Source organism: Anabrus simplex, chromosome 3, assembly GCF_040414725.1.
Source record: "Anabrus simplex isolate iqAnaSimp1 chromosome 3, ASM4041472v1, whole genome shotgun sequence".
NCBI classification, from domain to species: Eukaryota; Metazoa; Arthropoda; class Insecta; order Orthoptera; family Tettigoniidae; genus Anabrus; species Anabrus simplex.
In genome coordinates this window covers 340,744,451-340,769,217 of record NC_090267.1, presented here as the reverse complement: position 1 = coordinate 340,769,217, position 24,767 = coordinate 340,744,451, and the positions used below count along the sequence as shown (strand labels likewise).

The following is a 24,767-nucleotide window of genomic DNA, read 5'->3' as shown; positions in this document are numbered from 1 at the left end:
AAAAATGAAACCACGCTATGCTACCATGTAACGATTCTAGTGAATACATACCTGGATATTATGTCTGCCAGTAAAATAATGCTTTCCCCAGAGTCGAGAATGTTAGAGCAACTATCATAAATAATACAATGGGGATGGTCACCTCAGACAAAATCAAGTTCGATAGTTTAGTTGCCAAAGTACCACAACAACATTAGACGCAGGATCGTATAAACATACACTGTTGTAATAACAGTCATAGCTTACAAGCTGCGTAAATACTAATCAGAGAACAGATTACCTCGTAATAAAACTTCAACATCAAAATAGAGAAACATAGTTGGCAGCATTCAAAGCAGTGTTACACTTAATAACAAGCGAGTGGAAGCGTGAAGAAGGAAATTAGAGGTGTGTTGTGGATGGTACAAACTATGAGTAGGATTTTACATGGTATAAAATAACATCACAAACCTTAAGATGACTTATCAAAAATGAAGGAAATAATTCCATCCAGCAAGAGGTACAACAATGAATTTATTTAAAAAAGGAAAGCACAAAGGTCCAAATTGAACCGGAATTACAACGCAACAAAGAATCGTGAAAGGAGTAGATAAAACTGAACAGTAAAACAATACACTTTACACTGGTGAATGCCCATAGAGTTTCAATTTACAAATAATGATACAAAGTTCCCAACCGAACGTTTACATGAAAAATACCTCAGACTAAAATTTACACCAAATATACAAATATACAAAAAATACCTAAACAAGCCAGCGATATAAAAGAAAAGGGAAAGGTTTAAAGGGATAAGGAGAAGGAAAATAGCACCATTCCTCTGCGTAGAGATAAATTACACTTAGAAAATCGTCCACAAAGCGGAAGTTCAATGACGGAGAGTTAGGTTAAATGGTAGAGTGTATCCGTCCAGGGACTGCGCATATATAGAAGTACTTTTTCATTTTCAGATACCAGCCGCAGCAGCCAGTTTGATAATAAGGGAAAAGAGCTCCCTAAATGAATTGCGACCTATTCGGACAGAATCGGACAGAATATGTGAATGGATGTGTGGACAGCGACCCCCTTGGAGAGGCCGTGCGTGAACTGTACGCACTTTCCTCCGCTCTATCTTCCGTCTCCTTCAGGTGGTGGAACGTCCTCGGCTAAAAAGAACTTAATCTACCTTAAATGTCTACAATGCGGAAGAATATCTATGAATGCTACATTACAGTGAATCAATATTCATTAATTTTGAATTATGAGCTTTAATTGACCTCACTACGGCAAAATTATCATGAAATAAACAAACACTATTCAAGAACACAATGGGCAAAACCCTGTACAGAAATAAGTCATAACAACTTCAAAGTTTGCGGTGAAATTCCGCTTCAAAATTTTATAAATGTATTTGTATAAGATAAGACAAGCATTTCCTCTTTTAAGTTTCCCCCATATAAGTCCTTTGCCATCAACGACCGTATTAATAATTTCAGGTATTTTGTAGTCATTAGGGAATGCGCGCACGAAGAAACTAGCACATACGTTCCCATTGATGCATTCACCACCCGTACTTATAGACATGATATAGGCTTTTGGGCTTATACCGTATCAAGAAAGTAAAGTAAAATTCTTTATACACTGAAGAAAATGGAAATTGCAACACCCAGAGGGAGTGGTGCTACAATGCTGTAATTGAACATGCAGGACGAGTGTTCAGTTGTGATTCGATGATTACACTTTCAGGTCCCTCTGACCGCAAGTTTGGACAACAATCAATACAGGATGTGCCCACCACGAGCTGCAACACATTGATGAATTCGTCGAGGCATGGAGTCAATAAGGCCCTGGATCGTTTCCTGAGGAATTGTGGCCATTCTTGCTGCACTGCACAGGTCAGTTGTTCCAGAGTTGTGGGTGACTGAGGACGGTTGGCCAGTTGTCGATCCATCATGTCCCACACATGCTCAATAGGACTGAGGTCCGGGGATCTGGCGGGCCACTCTAAGGTTGTGATGTTGTAGAGAGCTTCTCTGGAGATGCGTGCAGTGTGAACCCGGGCATTGTCCTGCTGAAACATCCCATTAGCAATGTTCGCCATCATAGGGACAACCACTGAATTGAGTACCCTATCAACGTACTGTCGAACAGTCATAGTGCCCTCAACAAGCGCTAATTGTGATTTCACATTAAAGCCAATAGCTCCCCAGACCATAATGCTTGGTGTTGGCCCTGTGTGCCTCTCGACAGTAAGATCTGGGCGGCCCCTCTCCCCGGTACGTCGGCGCACACGATTCCGGCGATCACTGCGGGCAAGACAGAAGCGCGATTCATCACTAAAGACGACCCTACGCCATTCGTCGACCCACGTCGATCTTTCTCGACACCAGGCCAGCCTTACACGTCGCTGTTGTGGGGTCAATGGAACACCTTCTGCAGGGACACGGGCTCCTAAGCCAGCTGCACGCAGGCGATTACCAACTGTTTGTTGTGTAACGTGGGGTGCCACAGCTGCTCGAATTTGCGCTGCTGTTGCATGGGATTCCATCCGGGCCATCCGAAAGATGCAACGATCCTCTCTCACAGTTGTCTGTCGCGCTTGGCCTGTGCCAGGTCTACGAGTGTGGTTACCTTCATTTGACCACTGCTGCCATACACGTTGTACCGTAGATGCCTGTCGGCCAACACGGGCAGCTACAGTCCTTAGCGATAATCCAGCCTCACACAGCCCAATTATCCGAGCCCTCTCAAACGGCGACAGTTGTTGATAGCGTGCTCTTCTCTGTCGTCGAGGCAGGTTTGACGGGGAATACTTCACTGCACAGACTGCAAGTCAACTACGCTACACCAGAGTTCGTATACTGGAGTCGATTCCTCCGCGACCAATCACGTTGGGAGACCTGTAGCAACGATCCAATGGGTCTGAAACTTTGACCGTTTACATACCTACATGGCATCGTTCCATATCTTGAAAATCAACACAAACGACCAATGCCTTCATGGTGCTGCAATTTCAATTTTCTTAAGTGTATTTCGCAGAGAACTTTGCTCTGTGTCATCAGAAGAAATTCTCGACTGCCCATGAGAAAGGGTTCTCAAACAATGAGGTTTGAATTTGGACGTTGTGATAGAAGTGGAAATGGTACGTTCATTCGTCACCAGATTGCTCCCCGGACGCAGTATAGCTCCAGCGTTCGAAGCGAAAGCTATCGGAGCCATCAGAATCAGTCTGGGAGGGTCACATAACATAGCATGTGTACGCACATATGAAGGTATGACATTGACATAAGCCTGGAATGAAACATATGGCGATGTGGAACGTACGAATTAGGAAAACACCGAAACGAAATAACATGATGATGATATTATGATGTCATGTTCCAATATGCTTTACTCTTACTCACACCAGACACTACAGGTCCAGGATTATATGGGAAGCTCTGCAAATACGTAGAAATCCTAACAATTCCAACAGGGACACTGGCTATCAATTAAGTAATACCTGGTTGCCATTCATTAAGGATTTGCGTATTTATTTCCCTTCCTACCCTCATACACATGGAGGGTATGAGGTTCGATTCCAGGCTGTACACACTTCACGTTCTTATAAAAACAAAACATGCAAAATTTACTCTATAAACCGAAATGCTGGCTTCAACTATGCATTATTACAAATTACATGCATTATAGGAAAGACATGCAGCTCCCACACCATCGAAAATTCCCTAATAACTTCACTAACTGGACAGTATACACAAATAATGCTACCTCTCTCAACTCTCAAGCACGCTCCAGTACTATATCTATCTCTTCCCTGTCTTAATTACGAAACATAGATAACATTCATTAATTTAACCCAAGAAAATTATAATGAAATGCAAATATCCCTAATCGTAGCTCACTCCAGCGGTCTCCCTAACAAAAATTCTGGGCTTGGATATAACCCAATATTACGTCTAAGCTATGCTTATTTACAAACTAATCCATTCTTTGTGCATTCAACTAATTTTACAAAAGCTATATTTTTGGTCTACTTATGTGGGTGATAAAGTTAACCATTGTGCGAGCCGATGGAAAAATCATGGACAGGTTTACGCGCCTATCAAAGCTGCGCTGTAAACTCGGATGTCATTTCTGGGTTCAGTCCTCTGTTGACGCTCCATCCTGAAGATAATCGTCCGTAGGGTAACTGCTACTAAAGATGAATACTCCTTTTAAAACACGTCATCTGGGAAAACAGCATCAGTCTTCATAAGTATATGGAACACACACCTCCCAGCACTGATCATGCTTTCATAAACTTATCTTCACTACTAAAACGTCAATTGTATTTCACTGTTGTTAATTTCTTCCCTTTTCCTTGTAAGCTGAACAATTTAAATCTCTGCATTCATGATCAAAACACGATGTACATTGGATTAACGTTTATAATACGTGAACTTTCGTTATCTCTAAAGCACAAATCCCAATCATAAAGTACAATCTCCTTCCCACTATGCGTTATGCCTCGCTCACTCGAGTGCCTTGAACACGCACTGTGTCGAATTACGAATCACGTATCTTTAGGATTTTAAATACAGTAACTTCCCGGATTTGTCACATCGCTTCCAGTCACAATCACACTGTTTCTATCGTTCATCTCAGCACAACTGCCTTGCGCACAAAGGAATATTTATGCCGCTGCCAGACAGTCTGAACATCAACTCTCTGGTGGTCTCCCTGTTCGTCTCTTAAATACACACACCCCAAACCACACAAACGCCACCCTACGCCACCCACCATAATTTTCATTGTGGGCGATCTAGTATGTGTACTCTATCGGTGATGCGGCCAAAGTGTAGCTCAAGACCTCATATGATCAGCTGTCACATGCGGAAAGTACTCCAATCGTTCATTAAATTAATATCCTAACTGTCAGCAATTACTGTACAGTCCCGCAGTTAGCATGGTAACCACAATGACTGCAAGAATAAGATGTTCTAGCCCCATTACTGAGTTAAAGCCAGAACTGATACGAATAAGAACACGTGAGTGGTAAATGTACAAATCCCTAACTAAAAACACAAGTTAACATTAAAAAAACGAATTACCTCCAGAAAACGTGCAAGCAAGGCAAAAAGGCCGTGAAGGATTTGAAAACCTGTCGCCCCACTGAGATGCCCAATGGAGAAACGAAAACCAACACAATTTTTTAAAAGAAGCTTTACCCAACACATCAAATCAAGAAAAGAATAATAATAATAATCGTCCTCAGATATTAACCCTCGAACATACAAAGAACTAAAGTTAATAATATCATAGATAAAAAATTGGACGTTTACCAAATGAATGGAAAAGAGAAAATAAGAGAAAATAAATGATTTTAAAATAAGGTAAGTATAAATTAATGTGCCAACGGCCGTAGCCGTGTTGAAACACTGGATCCCGTGAGATCTCCGAAGTTAAGCAACATTGGGCGTGGTCAGGAGTTGGATGGGTTGCCACGCGCTATTGGTGGGGGTAAGGGAATGGAGGAGCGGAAAGGAACTTGTCACCCTACCACACGTAAACTCCGGCTCAGGAACACCTATGCGGAGGTTCGGACCTCCCTCCGGGCAGAATACCCTTACCTTACCTAAATTAATGTTACCAAACTTAGTCTTTCATGTAGTAAGGTTTACACCACCTAGTGCTTACCCTGACTTCACCAATGCTAGAGCTAATATTTAACTACACCAAGGGGTTAACGCAAGGCCTTTAATTATCTCACTAGACCTTGAATAACATATGTTACCCGAAAGCCCAAATAGGAGGAAAATAATAATATGGAAAGAAGATACATTAGAAAATATCAGAGGGCAAAAACGGGTCAGATACTCACTAAGTTTCACTGTCATACCAGCGTAAAATCCATTACCGAAGATGGGAGATAACAGTATTTCAGGACCTTTTTTCTCAAATTTACCTCCTACTACCATTTTAGGTTAAAATAATTACCTTCTTATAATTGTGGGTTCGGATCCCACTGGTGTCCGGCTGGCCTTTTTTGTTCTGTACCTAACATCTCTTCAACACGTACTACATGTACGTAACACGACCTAATACGTTTAAAGTCTGTTTCGATTACAATGCGGTCGTGAAAATTCAATATTCATTGACATGTCCCACAACGGGCGACTTAAACGCACTCTACAGTGTGCTAGCAGCAGTGCCAGACCTGTAGCTCAGATCCTTTCAAACAGAACAAAGATGGCCTAGGCCACCATAGATCAACTGGTAGAACAACCGACGCGAAATCGAGAGGTTGTGGGTTCGGATCCCACTGGTGTCCGGCTGGCCATTTTTGTTCTGTACATAACATCTCTTCAACACATACTACATGTATGTAACACGACCTAATACGTTGAAAGTCTGTTTCGATTACAATGCGGTCGTGTACATTCAATATTCATCAAAATTTATCACAATCGAAACAGACTTTCAACGTATTAGGTCGTGTTACGTACATGTCGTACGTGTTGAAGAGGTGTTAAGTACAGAACAACAATGGCCATGTCTCCCTGGATTTCAAGAAGATGCATCATCTCGTTTCCGTAGTTTGCATAATCAGTCAAAATGGCACAAAGGGAAAGAAGAAACAGCAAAGTCGCAAAAGAGGGAAGATAAAAAGAGAAAAAATGGTGAGTTTATGTTACAGGGATCAAAAGATCCACACATTAATCTTACATACCCTTAATATACAATAAACTGACGCAGGGCTAGAGCATACCACAGACCAAGGAAATGCCAAAAATTGGGAAAACAGAAATGCGATCCAGTACAAGGTACCGTTAAATAAGAAGTGAGTCAATAAGATACATTAGAATACAAAATCACAGAAACTACACAGAAATAAAGAAAAGTTATGAAACGAGATTGCTCACTAGGCACTAGAGTTAACCTCAAACTATCGAGCAAACTACTGTATTTGACCAAATAGGATATTGGAAATCCAAACGGACACTTTGACAACACAAGTGTACACAAAACATACGCACACACTGATCTTACAGGAGATTACCAGATAATGTTGGCACCAACATCAGGGAGCAGAATATATAAACATACTTCACAGCCTGTTTCCAATCATTCGGCCGGGTCAGGAAGGGAATTAATCCCCCATCTAGCGGCAAATATAGGAATTGTGCCGGCTGCTGAATCCTGTCTCGCTCCTCTGGGGCAATGATTAATGACTTAAAGATGAAATGAAATACTGGAGAGTGTAGCAGGAATGAAAGATGACAAGAAAAACCGGAGTACCCGGAGAAAAGCCTGTCCCACCTCCGCCTTTCCCAGCACAAATCTCACAAGGAGAGACCGGGATTTGAACCACGGAACCCAGTGGTGAAGGGCCCGGCTCTCTCTACTCTGGACATTCTTGAAGTACATTTTTTAAACAACACTTCAAAAGTTGTAAGTTGTTTATATTTTAGTATCTTTTCAACACAATGAGTATGTATTTTGTATATTTTCATCAGATTTAATTCCTTAATAACACCACAGTCAGTCAATCAATCAATCAATTATTCAATCATCTGCATTTAGGGCTGTCTCCCAGCTACAGATTCCCTATCAACTGTTGCATTTTACTTAAATGATTTTAAAGGAGTTGAAAATATATCGAATTTTCCTTCCTTCCTTTCTTTCGTTCTTTCTTTCTTAATCTTCTAACCCTCCAGGATCGGTTTTCCCTCGGACTTAGCGAGGGATACCACGTCTATCGTCTCAAGGGCAGTGTTCTGGAGCGTAAGACTTTGGGTTGGGGGGATGAAACTGGGGAGGAGGTTGCCTTTTGTACTATCGTGCGGTGCTGCTGTTCTTACCCGGTTGTTAAATTCACTCCTTTCAGATATCAAATTTAAGTTTGTCTTCAATTATTTAAATGACTTAGTAATTTTCTCCAAAACTTTTGAAGAGCACATGGAACTTGTTAGGGAACTTCTGGAGCGTTTAAGGAAAGCTGGACTCACTGTGAAATTGTCGACGGTGGCTTTCGCTAAATCTAGTATGTCTTTTTGGGGGGCATGTGGTTTCCTCCGATGGGATCTCCATCGACCACTCTAGAACCCAGGCCATCAGAGATTTCCAACCTCCGAAGGATGTCAAAGTTATCGCACGCTTTGTAGGGATGGTGAACTTCTTCCGTAAATTCATTCCAAATTTTGCCGAGATTGCAACTCCACTTAACTATGTGAGGTGCAAAGATGTAAAGTTCATCTGGGATAGTGCCCAGCAAGTAGACTTTGAATCGTTTAAAATTCTCTAATGAACGCCCCTGCATTGGCGGTCCGAGATTTTAACAAGCGTATCATCGTGCAAACTCACGCCTCAGGGAAAGCTATAGACAAGAGTATGACGATGGGGGTAGGCCTGTGGCCTATGTATCAAAGATGCTCACCAGCCTAGAATGTAAAAATTCATATAGATTCCAGTCTGTGATAAATGCAGTAAGGGAGATAGTAGGCCTTGTTAAGGTCCAGTACCGTAAAGAACTTCGCCCCAGAAAACCACCCGAAACAAGTGTGCCGGTCCGGCAACGGAATAGACTGGAAGAGGATCTGGAGGTTCAGAGCACGGTAATCAATCACCGCTCTGAACCCACCAGACAGTTTAGGTACCAGGAATACCGGAGGGGCATAAGGAGAGGTAGCGGGCCTACTCTCACCATCTTTTAGCATTTGGTCGATGATCTTCTTTAAATTAAGCATTCGCGGGGGAGAAAGACGCTAAGGGGGAGATGTAACCGGTTGGTTGTTAATCAATTTCATATTCTAACACATCAGTTAGACATAACTTACCGGTGAACACTTCAGGGAATTGATGACAGAGAGCACGGACTTGATCAGCATCCTCATTAATAAATGGTCAAGATCAAGACGATCAGTTTCACTGGTTTCATCTGGGACAAGGGTAACTAACACAAGAAACTTTAGGAACATTCATTGAAATGTTAAATAAGTTAAATTTAATATTAGGGGAAAATTTTAAAAAGAAATTTCTACCTTGCAGGTCTAGCCCGACACTAGACAAGAATTTGGTACCTAGGATTAAATTCCAAGGAAGGTTAGGCGTTACTAAATACGTGACCTTAAAGATAAAATTACCGATTCTCAATTTCACTTTCACAGATCCCAGAATTTTCAAAAAATTACTATTAGCAGAGACGCATTTTACATCGACATGTTACAACTCAAGCAATTTAAACGAAAACTTCATTTTTAATACCATGCAGAGTCAATGAAACTTAACACACTACCAGAGTCAATTAATGCCACAAGAGATTCGTTATTAACTTCAACATTTACGTATGTACCTTGGGAAGCAACGCTAGCAGAAATCTTGTTGCAACCTTGGCTGTAAATTACCTTTCCAAACCAACAGAATTTTCAAAATTTGCACACCTTTTTGTTAGCTTTTAGTCATTGACCTCTATTTTGAACAGACAAAGGGCAATTATTCTTAAGATGTTGCTTTGAGCCACAGATATAGCAACCGACACCAGAGTTACGCTTAACAGCAGTGAAAGCATTCCTCAAATGGTTTTTCGATCCACAGTTAAAACATGTGTTAACATTCACATCTTTATATGTCTGAGAAGGGACGGGGCACGCAGGTTTGACAGGAGGGCGAAGGTGAACAGATCTCCTTGCTTAACATTCTCAGCAAATGAGCACGCGACCTCCAGTTCATCGAAATTTGTCGGACGTCTAGTCAAACAGGGATAGGACCGGTATGAGTAAGAGATCCCTTTCAAAATCCTTGCCACCATTTCTTCTTCGGGGACTGATATTTCGAACACTTTGAACTATAATCTAAGATCCAAGACATAACTAAATAAATTTGCATGCAGAAACTGCGTCCTAAAGCAGTGCTGTGGGATTAGGCTCCGGAGAGCTAGAGAGGAAATGAATTTGGATAGTACGAGTTCGTGAAAAGCATTAATTGATAAGTTTCGCGATATCGCTTCGGTTATTCCTCTTTTCAAGATTCCCTCACAATGAGGGAAAAGAGCACGGAAAATACCCAAGTTATCGACAGAGTAAACATTCCCAGTTTCGGTTAATTCTACAAAGAACTTGAAAAATCTAGTACTCTCCTCAATAGAGTTCACTAAACAATCTCACACCTTGAAATAGTTCCTTTATTGAGTTATGAGGGGAATTAGAATTGAACCGAGAAAACAGGTTTTCAAAAATAGGAGCTGTCGCACAGCACGCACCTTGGTTATGGGTAGAAGACACGACTTGGTTTGAGGAATCATTAGGGGTAGGGTCAAAGGAATTACCCTTTTCAGAAATAGACTGATTTTCAATATCCCTGCTGGCTAACAACAGATCGAGTTCAGCAGAAATGTTCGAAGTAATAGTTAATAAATTCGTACACTCAGCGTCGGGCTTAATGCAACTAGTACTGAATACGGCCAGAGTAGTGATTTACTCTGCCCTTGAGTCTATTTATCTGCGCTTTAGTTGGAGTCTGCTCAAAGAACTCTTCTCATATCACTTGAATTTCGTGCAAAGAGTTAGAAATGACATGCAGTAACACACCACAATTCCTTCTATCAATAATGGAATGGTTAATTGGTACCTGCTCATTTGCTGTCAATAAGGCAGCGCACTTAGCTAAGTACCAACTGGTTCGATTTTCTTAATGGACCAGCTCATAGGTCAACTCCGCTTTTCTGAGCGGGTAAGGGAAGAGTACTGGGCGAGCCATCGTTCAGGACATGAAACAGTTGAACAAAAAGGTTACACGAGATACATGCACTCCCTTTTACAGATATTTCTTACAGCTAGTGGTTTTTGGTTTCATTTCAACGTTTAATTAACACAACACAGCCCACCGAACAGGTTTAAAAAGAAAGTAAATATACATGACCAAATAAAATCAACTACCATAAACTCAACTTTATTTGTGTATTAGTGTAATTGTCCTGTCGCCTTTCTGAAGGAATTTCTCGATAACTACGTCGTACAAGGGATTTCCACTTAGAAATTCATCTAGCAATCCTTTTTCAAATGACAACAGGGAAAGTGTAAAAAGTCTATTCTCGCTTTGCGAATTAAGAAGGAACGTCTTTACACGTCTCAAACAATGCGCTCTACAGTGGATGTGCTGACTGGTATTGTTGACACGAAGGAATATATTTTAGTTTCGGTAAACGCTTCGTCTGTCGAGCCTGTTTCTTTAAAGAACTGGATCATTTCAGTCACAGTTTTGTTCGAAAAGTCTGAGAGCCTACACAACAAGATACAATATTAGTTCACTCCGCAAATTGCCAAAATTGAAAATAAAATCCCCCCGTAACTTGATTTAAGAGTCAAAAACAAGTCATCGGTAAATCGAATCTTGAAGCACCGAAATATTTTGAATCTAATAGCTCAAGAAATTGCAAATAACTGAAATCTTGAAATCTCACCTCTATTTGTCCAAACACAGTACCAATAATTTCATTGTAGGGAATCGCATATTTAATTTCTGAATTTAGTGGGTCATCTTCTCGACGTCTTTTCTACTTTCCTATACGCCTCTTCAAAATAGTTTCTCGCGTCTCTCATGTGAGATATTGTCTCTTTTATTTTCTCCGTGTAGTATTTCACGTCTGTTGAATATTGTCTCCGTGACCAATAATAATAATAATAATAATAATAATAATAATAATAATAATAATAATAATAATAATAATAATAATAATAATAATAATAATGTGGCAGAAAACTTTCAGTAGGAAAGCAAAATCGAAATCCTTCAATGACTATACATAGCCTTTCTGCAGTAATGAAAGCTTCCGTGTCGCAACTGTCTGGATCATCAGCAATACCCTCAAAAGAGCCTATAAGCTGCGTTTGGTTTTCATTCACTGCATTCACTCTTTTAGAAATGAAATTTCATCTTGTATTGGCAATACTTGGAAATCGTTTCGTTACGGTACTTCACATTCAACAAGTGCAATAGTGCATTAACGCGTTTTGACGAATGCGAAAAGAAATTTGATAGCCACTGAATGTTTTAAGAAATTCGTTACATTTCTTGATATGGGTAACAGACTGGGAAAGAACGAGATTGAATACTTCGTGAGCATAGCAGTGTATGAAGAGTGCAATGGGGCACCTGTTTTTCACGAGGGATTGTAAACCGTTTATGTGTCCAGAAAAAGTGGCACCTCCATTATAACCTTGTGCTATAAGCTTTTGCTCAAAACTGAAATGAGAGAGGATTTGAAAATCATGATCGCTTACAGCAATCACAGTGCGATCACTAATGGCATCTTTAAAATCAATGAATCTCTCATGAATAATGCCATCTTTCACGTATCGAATGACGATTGAAAGTTGGAAGAGCTGTGCAATGTCCGTAGTTTTGTCCAACATTATTGCTATAAGAAATGCGTGGTATATTTCAGACTTAATCTTATCCAGAATTACGTCTCATCACTAACATTTCCAGTAATATAGTTCTAAATCCTGTTGGATGTTCCTTCAAACAACCCCGTGTTGTGAAGATGCAAATTCAATTTACTAATCGTATTTAGAAATTTAGTTCCCCTTCAATGCATATTTGAATCGTACGATTTTTCTAGCTTGCTGCTTTAACCTGTTACCGCAATTTTATGGTACAGCTTCAACTGTACAGACTGTACAGCCATTCAAACACATATGCCAGTGATACCACAACAGGCGTTGGTTATGCATTCTTCTGTGTTGCATCTCAGGTGTCAAAGAAGTACTCCTTACTTCAAGGGACGTCTGTCGTTTCTGCAGAAATTTTAGCTATCCACTCAGCCATTAGCTATGGAATTCGTCGCTTCCGCAAAATTCTAATACTTTTTGACTCACAACGTTCCCTTCAAAAGCTACAAAATTCCCGTTGGGACCTGTCTACAAATCAGTATATATTAGACATTTTGAACTTTCTATACCGCACAGAAAGCAGCGCAGGAAGTGTATCTCTTATAGATTAAAGGCCACGCTGGTATAATTATGAACGAGATAGTAGTAGACCAGCTAGCGAAAGAAGCCACAACTTGTGAACTCCGCCTTTACAAACAGTTACCATATTCTGATTTCTTGCCCATAATCAAACAACAGTTCTACAGGTCTGCGTACTGGAAAATGTCACATCTTACAAGAGGAAAGCACTATGATTGATGGGGTCTCAAGCTACTAACGCTAACCACTACACCACAAGGCGGTCAATTAGTACCTAAACCAGTGTAAATTTAATTTCATCATCACGAATATAGTTGAGTTCTGTCTTGAGTCCCTCTTAATCCGTAAACAGATTTTCAGAACGTCGACCCTCTCGTGGCATAATAGACGCTAAGCTCGTAGCATCATCGTGCTAGTCATTCCCTTGCGATAGCCCTATGGTATTTCTCCTTGCTAGGGAGGGACAGCTTATTCCTTGTGTGCTCACGTCTTACCAAAATGACCACAGATTACAGTGAATGCCAGATTATTTTTGTTAAGTGTTTAATGTCACAAAAACAACTGCAGTTTTCGTCGACGATGGAAAAGGTGAGGGTCAGTACTGGGAAGGTAGTGATGATGACCTTCATTAAGATGCATGGTGTGAAAATAAGACACCATGCCAAACCATATATTAGTACCGACGGTGAGCCTCGAACCCACTCTCTCCCGAAAGCAGGAGCATGTGAGATTTCCGAAAGAGACAATCCTCGTTCTTTGGTTCGGATTCCACATAAAACTATTGGTTCCGTGATTAATGATCACAAGATTCAGAATCATGTAAAATTTCAAATTCGCCAGCTTTTTTATTATTTCTTTCCGTTATGGTTTTTTTCTTAATTTATAATGCTCGAGACGCTAAATGGCTAATACGGCTCGAGATTTAGTATAGAATAAATATTTAAATTCAAATATGTCTGTTTTCTGTAAAAGCAAACGTTTCAAGGTCCTGTCAAAAATTGCTTAACATTTAGAAAGAATCTGAAATATTTTCGTAGGTGTTCATGTTGGAAGGACATTCTTATTGAGCTTTGAATATATTATTATTTTCCGGCTCCATGGCTAAATGGTTATGTGCTGTCCTTTGGTCACGGGGGTCCCAGGTTCGATTCCCAGCAGGTTCGGGAATTTTAACCATAATTGGTTAATTCCCCTGGCACAGGGATGAGTGTATGTGTCGTTTCCATCATCATTTCATCGACATCACGACGCGCAGGTCGCCTATGGGCGTAAAATCAAAAGACCTGCAGCAGGCCTCTCCGGAAGCCACACGCCATTACATAACAACGAATTTCGTATTCCTATTAGCTTTCCCACATTTACCAATCACCCTTTTGTATCCTTCATTTCTATTTCCTACTCTCGCATTGAAATCGCCCATTAGCACTATCCTATCCTTGCTGATGACCCTGACTAGGATATCACTCAACGCTTCATAAAACTTGTCAACTTCATCCTCATCTGAACTCTCACACTGAGACAATTCTCGTCCTAATTCCTCCAAGTGCCAAACCTACCCACATAATTCGCTCATTTACGTGCCTAACAGAAACTATGTTGAGTGAAATGGTATTCCTGATAAACAGCCCTACCCCATACTCTGCCCTTCCCTTTCAAACACCCATCAAGTACATTTTGTAATCCCCTCTCTCTTCCTCGTTATCACCCCTTAACCGAATATCACTTACTCCTAGCACATCCAGGTCCATCCTCTTTGCTAACTCAGCCAGTTCTACTTTATTTTTTCCATAAGCCCCATTAATATTGACAGCTCCCTATCGAATTCCAATTCGTTCGCCAAATTGTTTCCAAGGAATCCCTCGCCTGTCAAATGCGAGTGGGACTCCGTTACTCCCATACGTCCGAGGCTTGCCTGAAACGTCCTGAGCACGGTAAGTTCGTGAAGCAGGATGCTACCCTACTTACACATAGTCCAAGAGAGGACTCTAACGGGTTAGAGACTCCGGTGGATCATACGAGTATAGTCTTAGACGCCTGAGCACAAGGAGGGCCATGACTCAGAATATGTCCGAGATGCCCACTCCCATTCCGTAGCAACTCGTTTCCCGACTCTCAGGACCACGTACTAGGGCAGTCAGCCGTTGCCCATGATTCACGAACTATGACGTGACTACAGAAACGTCCAGCATGAACCATAAAAAAATTAAAAATATATTGATTGTTTAAATTTCACTATTCATTTTCATTACACTCTGGTGGCCCCTACGTGTCTGAACCGGTAAGATAGCGAACTTCCACGCTGATCCTGCGTTCAAGCCTGGTGACTGCATGTAAAAATTGTGCTGGATAAAGCGGAGATCGGACAGGCTTTCACCGGGATCTGGCATTCTTCATATCTTAAGTGGGGTTTTGGCTTTTTGCATTTCACCCTCCATTTTGACCGGTCTTCAGTGTCTGCAAGATCAACACTTGTAGCTCCCATGTTCTCCCTCAAACAGTCCATCCACTGCTATAGAGGTCGGCCTCGAGGTCATTATCCATCTGGGCTGAGCGTAAGTGCGATAGATTCTGCCTGTACCTGACCTCTTAGTTCTTAGTGTGGTCCAGTCGCGTGACTCTCAGCGTCCATCTAAGCATGCGCATCTCCGTTATGTGTAGGATCTGTTCGTGTCTCTTTGTCGCCGGCAAGCATTCCACCGCATACAGTACCACTGGGTGAACGACTCTGCGGTAGATCTTCGATTTGAGACTCAGGGGGATCTTGCAGTCGCAAGGGACACCGCACATGGCTCTACTTCAACCAGGCGGCGTTGAATCGTGCTCTAAAAATGTGACACCGTCAGCTGCCACGCGGGACCCATTTGTCTGGGGGCCACACTCCAGGTATTTTTCCATTTTGGCGAGATCGCAGCCCAAATGTCTTCAGCCTTGTTTACCACTGGGTAACCAATTCCTTAGTCTTGTTTCGTATGTCGCTATCCAACATAACGTCTTATACATAGAGAAGGGTCCGCGGATGGGGTGCTTGCAGGTTCACGATTAGTGTGTCCATGCACAGGACGAACAGGATTGGTGACAGGGCAGGTGCTTGATGAACTCCTATTCGAATGTCGAATGTTATGCCGCCGTCTGCACAGAGGTCCGAGATTGTAGAGTTGTGGTACAGGGGCTGAACCCAACGGACATATTTCTCTGGGGCACCATGGGTACGGAGCGACTACCAGATGAGTTCATGGAGGGCCCGGTCAAATGTTTTCTAACTCTAGAAAGCATGTATGGCCCGTTCTTCTCTTCTCTCTGCGTCTCTCTGCCAGCAACCGGACAACATGGATAGCATCTGTTGTTCGGCGAGATTTAACGAAGGCTTGATAAGACAGTACTGACGCTTCTAGGCGCGCGTCAATCACCCGATCGAAGATTTTCATAGTGTGGCAGAAGAGAGGCGAAGTTGGCGCAGATATTAACATCACCCTTCTATTTACAAATTGACACGGTGATATTGGTCTTCCAGGTGAATGGATTTTCAATTTCTTCAATAAATTTATTGAAGAATTTCACTAGAAACTCAGGTCCACGTTGCCCATCTCCTTCCAAACTTCAACAGGATGTCATCAGGTCCAGATGATTTGCTGTTTTTCGTTGAGCGGATGGTGTGGTGGCTGGAACTGCACTCTGCACTGGATTGGCTGTGGGGATAGCTGGATGTGGAAACTCCTCATTATAAATAACATTGAATGGCATTAAATTGTTCACGTCATGCTTTTCCTGGTGATATGTTGTGTTCACAGTGCGCTATGTCCTCTGGTACGGGGTAGAATAAGTTTGTTACTTTCATTGACCTGTCTCAGTCTTACCTTTGGTTTTGACAATATGAAAGTGGCCGAGGTATGAGCGATGCTAGTAATACCATTCCTTATGCAGGCAGTCCCTGTTATGAATGGTATGAAAATATCGCTCACAGGGTCAGTTGATGCATGTATTTCAGTGGGCTTGGCAGACTGATATGTAATAGCAACTTCTGGATCGGTGGGGAAAGCAACAGGAAATTACCTCACTCCTCATTTCCCTAGTATGCCTCGTCAGTGATGCCTATGAGGATCAAATCAGCCTTCGGCCTGAATACCCAACATACAAAGAATTGTTGAGGCGCGTAGTTATTATCAGTGGCTTACAGACTGAACGCTGGACGGAATAACAGGTGGTGGCGTTGTTCATTACTTTAAGAGTAAGTACAACTGGCAACCATTCTCTATATAATACCAATCGGAGGAAAAACTAGAAGGTATCCGACACTTCAAATTATGAAGGTATCGGCCAAAAAAGGCAAGGACTACAAGGGACATGAAAATGAAACACTCCCTAGGCCTCGAGTGCTCTAATACCGTCGGGGCCATGAAAGAAGAAGAATTGCCCAAGAGAGGTCAGTTAGGATAGATGATAGTGAGGAGCATGGCCCAAGAAAAGAGGAGGAATGCCAGGACTCAGCTAAGAGCCCACGATCCCAAGTTAAGAGCCCCTGGGGCATAACAGACTATAATGTGTGTATGTATGTATGTATGTATGTATGTATGTATGTATGTATGTATGTATGTATGTATGTATGTATGTGCAGGATGGTCGGAAACAACGTGAACTGCATATGTGAGCCGGAAGAGAATTCCAGGAGCGTATGGTAGCAGGTATGAATGAAGTGCCGTAACTTGTCGTGTGGTAAAATGGGAATCTCAGCAGGGAAGAGATTTCTGACATAGGAATACTGCTTGGGGATGACAAGAATTTAAGACCCGTTCTCAGATAACTTTGTGTGCCTGCACTGAGAATATTGTGGACAAGCGAGACCGAGTGAAGGTTTCCTCTCTCTGCCAAATACTGTACAACCATGACAGCTGTTCAAGACAGGGCGATGTGTGGTAATACCTGGGCATATTTAATACAAAACTGGCGCATGTATTATAAGACCGCTGAAGTTTAGCGCTAAGTGTGGTGTTAGGTTCTAATATAATAATAATAATAATAATAATGCCATTTGTTTTACGTCCCACTAACTACTCTTTTACGGTTTTCGGAGACGCCGAGGTGCCGGAATTTAGTCCCGCAGGAGTTCTTTTACGTGCCAGTAAATCTACCGACACGAGGCTGACGTATTTGAGCACCTTCTAATACCACCGGACTGAGCCAGGATCGAACCTGCCAAGTTGCGGTCAGAAGGCCAGCGCCTTAACCGTCTGAGCCACTCAGCCCGGCGGTGTTAGGTTCTTGTATATTACGTCACTATAATCGAAGATGGGCCGAATTAAGGTCTGAACAAGTAATTTTCTCGTATCTAGTGGAAGAAGATCCCGAGTACTTTTAAGGGAATGCCAAGCAAAGAATACACGCTAGCAAATGTTCGTGGTGTGCCCTGTCCAGTTTAAGTGCTTATCAAAAATGAGGCCAAAGTTCTTTACAGTTTCGTCCAGTGTTATTGCTGTTGCGTGAAATAGGATTTGACTGTGTGGACAGTCAAGCTAAGCTCAAAGGGTAATGATTTTCTTAAAGCACACTGACATAACTGCAATCGGGAGGCAGCGGGGCGTGTCAGTAGGTACGAAGGTAACGCACTCATTATTTTTGGATCCTATTATCATGGCTTGCGATTTGAATGGATTGACTTTAAAGGAATTATTTTTAGTCCGGTTTTTATGTTTTCCAGGTCATTGTCAGTTTGTTGATGTCAAGTTCGATGTCTTTCGGTTTTGTATGTCGTGAAAAATGAAATCCACAGCCTGTTTCCAGTCATTCGACCGGGTCAGGAATGGGATGAATGAAGCCCCATCTAGCGGCGAGGATAGGAATCGTGCCGGCTGCCGAAGCCTGTCGCACTCTTCTGGGGCAATGATTAATGAATGACAGATGAAATGAAATGATATTGGAGAGTGTTGCTGGAATGAAATGTGACAGGGAAAACCGGAGTACCCGGAGAAAAACCTGTCTCGCCTCCGCTTTGTCCAGCACAAATCTCACATGGAGTGACCGGGATTTGAACACGGAACCCAGCGGTGAGAGGCCGGTGCGCTGCCGCCTGAGCCACGGAGGCTTCTTTTGTATGTCGTCTGCATAGAAATCGTATTCACAAGTTTCTAAATGCTCTGGTAATTCGTTTAAGTGCTGTGCGCCAGGCTGAGTGGCTCAGACGGCTGAGGCGCTGGCCTTCTGAGCCCCTACTTGGCAGGTTTTATCCTGGCTCAGTGCGGTGGTATTTGAAGGAGCTCAAATACGTCAGCCCCGTGTCGGAACATTTACTGGCACATAAAATAACTCTGGCGGGACAAAATTCCGGCACCTCGGCGTCTCCGAAAACCGTAAAAGTAGTTAGTGGGACGTAAAGCCAATAACATTAAGTACAGTGTGAAGAATAGTGGCGCTAGAACACTAACCTGAACTACGCTAACTTCAGTTTGTTGCCAGAGTGATATTTTCGTACCTACTGACACGCACTACTGCCTCCCGATCAAATACGAGTGCAGTCACATCAGTGCTTGTAGCTTAGCTAATAATATTTCCCTTCCACCACAGTCAAATGGGCCGATGACCTGGATGTCATGCCCCTTTAAACAACAAGCATCATCATCATCACAGTCAAATGCTTTACTTGGGTCTAAAAGTACAAGTATAGTCAATTGTCCTTTGTCCATTCCTACTTGAACGTCACTTTTAACTTTTAGTAGTGCTGTAGTCTACATCATGTCGAGTAGTTTGTGTTTGTTAAGATATTTGTTATCTGGTTGTGAACGACCATGTAGTTTGTGTTTGTTAAAGTATTTGTTATCTGGTTGTGAACGACCATGTAGTTTGTGTTTGTTAAAGTATTTGTTATCTGGTTGTGAACGACCATGTAGTTTGTGTTTGTTAAAGTATTTGTTATCTGGTTGTGAACGACCATGTAGTTTGTGTTTGTTAAAGTATTTGTTATCTGGTTGTGAACGACCATGTAGTTTGTGTTTGTTAAAGTATTTGTTATCTGGTTGTGAACGACCATGTAGTTTGTGTTTGTTAAAGTATTTGTTATCTGGTTGTGAACGACCATGTAGTTTGTGTTTGTTAAAGTATTTGTTATCTGGTTGTGAACGACCATGTAGTTTGTGTTTGTTAAAGTATTTGTTATCTGGTTGTGAACGACCATGTAGTTTGTGTTTGTTAAGATATTTGTTATCTGGTTGTGAACGACCGTTTCTAATATTTTCCTAAGACAGGCAAGTATGCAAATTGGTCGAAAGTCTTCACGTTTCGTTGGATAATGGTGTTTTTTATCGTACGTATTATGACACTTTTCCATTTATTGGGAAAGATTCCTGTCATGAGTGAAGCATTTAGTAGACTGCATGCGTAATTGTTGGGAGAGCAATTTCAAAGAGTCTTTTAATTAACATCAAATTTATTCGATCACATCCCGCAGCCTCTGATTTTACTTCATGGACTGCATTTCTGGCGTCATAAAGAGTTACATGTTAAAATAGCATTGTTCTTCATCGTGTTTTCTTTTCGCATGTAGTCTGTCGATCGTTTCCTTTTTAGTCCGTTCGTCTGTATGCGAAATTTGTGATCAGAAATATTTAAGTCGTCTAATGACAAGTCAGTGTTGTTTTCGTCTGTTTTATTTTTTGTCAAATCAGTGTTGTGAAGAGTTTTCCATACATTGAAAAATTGTTATTTTTTAAGATATCATGTGTATGTCGTGTCTTAGCATTCCTGATTGAGTTGTTGTGCTACGTCCGACTCGTTGGCTGAATGGTCAGCGTACTGGCGTCCGGTTCAGAGGGTCCCGGGTTCAATTCCCGGCCGGGTCGGGGATTTTAACCTTCATTGGTTAATTCCAATGGCCCGAGGGCTGGGTACTTGTGCTGTCCCCAACATCCCTGCAACTCACACACCCCACATAACACTACCCTCCACCACACTAACACGCATTTACCTACACATGGCAGATGCCGCCCACCCTCATCCGAGGGTCTGCCTTACTAGAAATAGCCACACGAAATTATTATTGTTGTTGTCTTGCACAATCTTCTGTACTTTTGGAAGTTGTCTGCGGTTGGAGTTTTGTGTCGGTGCGACGTAAAGCAACTAGCAAAAAACAAAAAAGATTTCAAAGAAATTGGAAATTTATTGAACAACTCCCTTGGTTATTCTAATCCCCAACTACCCTTCCTATAAACGAAAATTTGCCCCAATTTGTCCTCTTGAATTCCAACTTAATTTTCATATTGTGATCTTCCTTACTTTTAAAGACGCCACTCAATCTTATTCGTATACTGATGTCATTTCACGCCATCTCTCCCTTGACAACTCGGAACATACCACTTAGTCGAGCAGATCGTCTCCTTTCTTCCAAGTCTTCCCAGCCCAAACTTTGCCACATTTTTGTAACGCTACTCTTTTGTCGGAAATCACCCAGACAAATCGAGCTGCTTTTCTTTGGATTTTTCCAGTTCTTGAATCAAGCAATCCTGGTGAGGGTCCCATACACTGGGACCATACTCTAGTTGGGGTCTTACCAGAGACTTATATGCCCTCTCCTTTACATACTTACTACAACCCCTAAACAACCTTATAACATTGTGCAGAGATATGTACCCTTTATTTACAATTCCATTTATGTGATGTCCCCAATGAAGGGGTTTTCAGGCAGTTATAAAAGTAGATCGTTCTTTTTTTATTTCGTGTGGCTATTTCTAGCCGAGTGCTGCCCTTGTAAAGCAGATCCTCCGATGAGGGTGGGCGGCATCTGCCATGTGTAGGTAACTGCGTGTTATTGTGGTGGAAGATAGTGTTGTGTGCGGTGTGCGAGTTGCAGGGATCTTGGGGACAGCACAAACACCCACCCTCCGAGCCATTGGAATTAACCAATGAAGGTTAAAATCCCCGACCCGGCCGGGAATTGAACCCGGGACCCTCTGAACCGAAGGCCAGTACGCTGACCATTCAGCCAACGAGTCGAACAAAGTAGATCGTTAAACAGGGTTATTTTTTCGTCAATGTCATGTATAATCTGTACGTTGTGCCACGGTGTCTTCAGTGCAACCTCAATGAACGCCTTCTTTGTTCAGGTTTCTGAAGTCTCGGTCGGCAATTAATTTAGGCTCATATTTGGGGCATTTCAATGAGTGGAAAGCCATGTTGGGATAAACCGGGAGCTGACAGTTGTCCGTGAGTATGCTTTATATCAACACTGTTTATAATGATTAGGTTCAATTGTGTATAGGAAGTATCTCTGTGATATGTAGAAAAGGAGAAGGATCGTCATATCGGGTGAGGTAAGTCGTTTAGATTCAGTAGAGTCACAATTTACGCCACACTTATTACGTTTACGATTTTGGGAGACACCAAAGTTTGCACACCAGCCTTACAATACCTTATTGGATGCTTACAGACAAAGAAGTTGGACAGTTTCATTTTTGTAAGGAAATTTACTTACGAGGTACATTTACAGTTATTGTAAGGGAATAGGAAAAATAAATCTTATGATTGTTTCGCAACTTTGCGATTACTCACCTCAAGCTCTTTACCGGCGATACCGAACACCTTTAGTATTGGCGATGTGCAATACTTCATGTACATGCCAGGAGTCAAAGCGATCATAACATTGATGTTTTTATTGTACTCAGGTTTCTGTGAAGTCATCACAAAGAACATGGTTGCACCCATTGAATATCCGATGTAAGACAGCTTCTCTTGACCAGTTCTCCTCAGAATGTAATCAGTGATGGCTGGAAGGTCGTATATCCCCATCTCATGCCAGCTACGAGAAAAAATGACACTTATATTCCTTCAATTCCAACATATCTCTTGATTCCTTTATTTACAGGTTATGGTAGTCAGAGCCACCTACATAAATTCGGGGCATTTTGATGGGCTTTGACCAAAAATTACCAAAAAAATTTGTGCAACAATAAGTACAAACGTAAGGATATGTTTCTTTTTTCATAAATATAATTTAATACAGGATTCAAAACAAATAAGAAATGAAAATATTTATTTAATATTAATAATAATAACAAATAACAACTTAACAGGCCGATTGTCCTAAATATTTTCTACTGCCGAATTGCACATTTTAAAGAGAGGATTCACATTTGATGGCATATTGAATTCATATTATATATTATATATCGATTGCATCCTGAATTTTATCACTTTGACGATCACGAATAAGGTCTGAGAAGTTTAAATATGGTACTATTTTATTTCCTATCAACAAAATACCGTAGATTTCTTCCCTTGAAGAGGATCTTAAATGATTCTTTCAACGGGACAGGTTGCTGAAACCTCTGTCACCAGAAGCTACATGAACTGGCAAGGTGAAAAACAGTATTAGAGCAATACACAGCCCTATAAATTGAGAACAAATCTTTAATTTTGGAAGCCATTCAAAAGGGCGCGTTGAAAGCCATTGTTTCCAGTTTTATTGACAAAATTTGGAAATGAAATAAAAATATTTATTTGAGGTTTTCCTCTTTCTGTTGAAATCTGTAAGGTATTATTGGATGAGGTTGTTTGTAAAGTTATCCAAGAATCCATATCAAGAATTAGGTATTTTTTTCAATTGGCCTAACGTTGCACCGACACAGATAGTTCTTATGGTGACGATGGGATAGGAAATGCCTAAGAGTGGGGAGGAATCGGCCGTGGACTTAATTAAGGTACAGTCCCAGCATTTGCCTGGTGTGAAAATGGGAAACTATGGAAAACCATCTTCAGGGCTGCCAACATTGGGGTTCGAACCCACTATCTCCCGGATGCAAGCTCGCAGCCGTGCGCCCCTAACCGCACGGCAAACTCGCCCGGTGGCACAATTCTTGAACTTATTTAAGGCGAACATTTCATTAGAACACATTTCTTTTATTGCGCTTCCCATAATATTGTCAGTCCATTAAACTTCCTAGCCCTGGCAATCCTGGGGTCCTTAGACATGTGGCTCTGCGAACCTTCTTTTGGGTAGCTCTTGTGGTAGTGAACGATATATTAGGAACATAACAACAGCGTTATCAGCTCCTTTCCTCGAAGAATGAGGCTATTGGCAAATAAAATAACTCTGGTGGTCTCGTAAACCTACTAAAGTCAGAGTTGGAAGAGAATAAGAACTGGTAATCTGATGTCGAGTAAGAAATGTGGAGGAAAGTAGCGTGCTTCAACTTAAAGCAAAGACAGTCACAGGTAGGATCTAATGGACGATAATCACACGAAAAATTGTTGTGAACTCCAGGGGATCTGATTATTTAATTACACAACCCAGCATTTTCAGACTTTTTCCTTGCGGCAAGAGGTGTGATAGGTGATCTTAACTAATTTTGGGTCACTGAACACGAATCCGTTGTCCGTTTCTACGTATCACGTCACGTTTTCTCGCAATAGGTATATCAAAATAAGAGATAGACCTGAATATTGCATTTAATAAGCACTAAAACTGTTGATAATTTTGGAAATATTTATATTTCTTTGTATTATTATATATTTGTTATATATAAGTTTAATATTTTCTTGAATTATTATATACAATGAATAGTTATTAAGTATAAAATTACAGTGAAATATTTCGTATTTATTGTGATATAACACTGATTTACACAAAAAGGCATAAAAAACAGCTCTGAGGCAATGAAAGCATTTTATTTTGACAATTAAACGTTATTTACAAGCAAACTGAATATCTTCATGAATTCATAAATGTGAACAAAATAAACTTCAACAGTCCTAGATGTCTGCTTGGAATGAACGCTTGGCTCCCCAGTGTCTGACTGCGTCAAGTTTGTCTTATCTTTTCAAACACCAACAGTAGTCTGCCATCATTGGTTCATCCCACCTCCC

General features: G+C 41.3%; 1 protein-coding gene across 3 annotated transcripts in view; it reads right to left on the bottom strand.

Moving 5' to 3' along the window:
* Window positions 1-24,767, bottom strand: part of LOC136867308 (lipase 3) — a 174,444-nt gene that overhangs the window by 110,518 nt on the left and 39,159 nt on the right. For all 3 annotated transcript variants that reach the window (XM_067144466.2, XM_068226701.1, XM_067144465.2), the window contains one exon: window positions 22,455-22,701. In XM_067144466.2, the coding sequence (XP_067000567.2) occupies window positions 22,455-22,701 (247 nt within the window). The remainder of the gene's footprint in view (window positions 1-22,454; window positions 22,702-24,767) is intronic.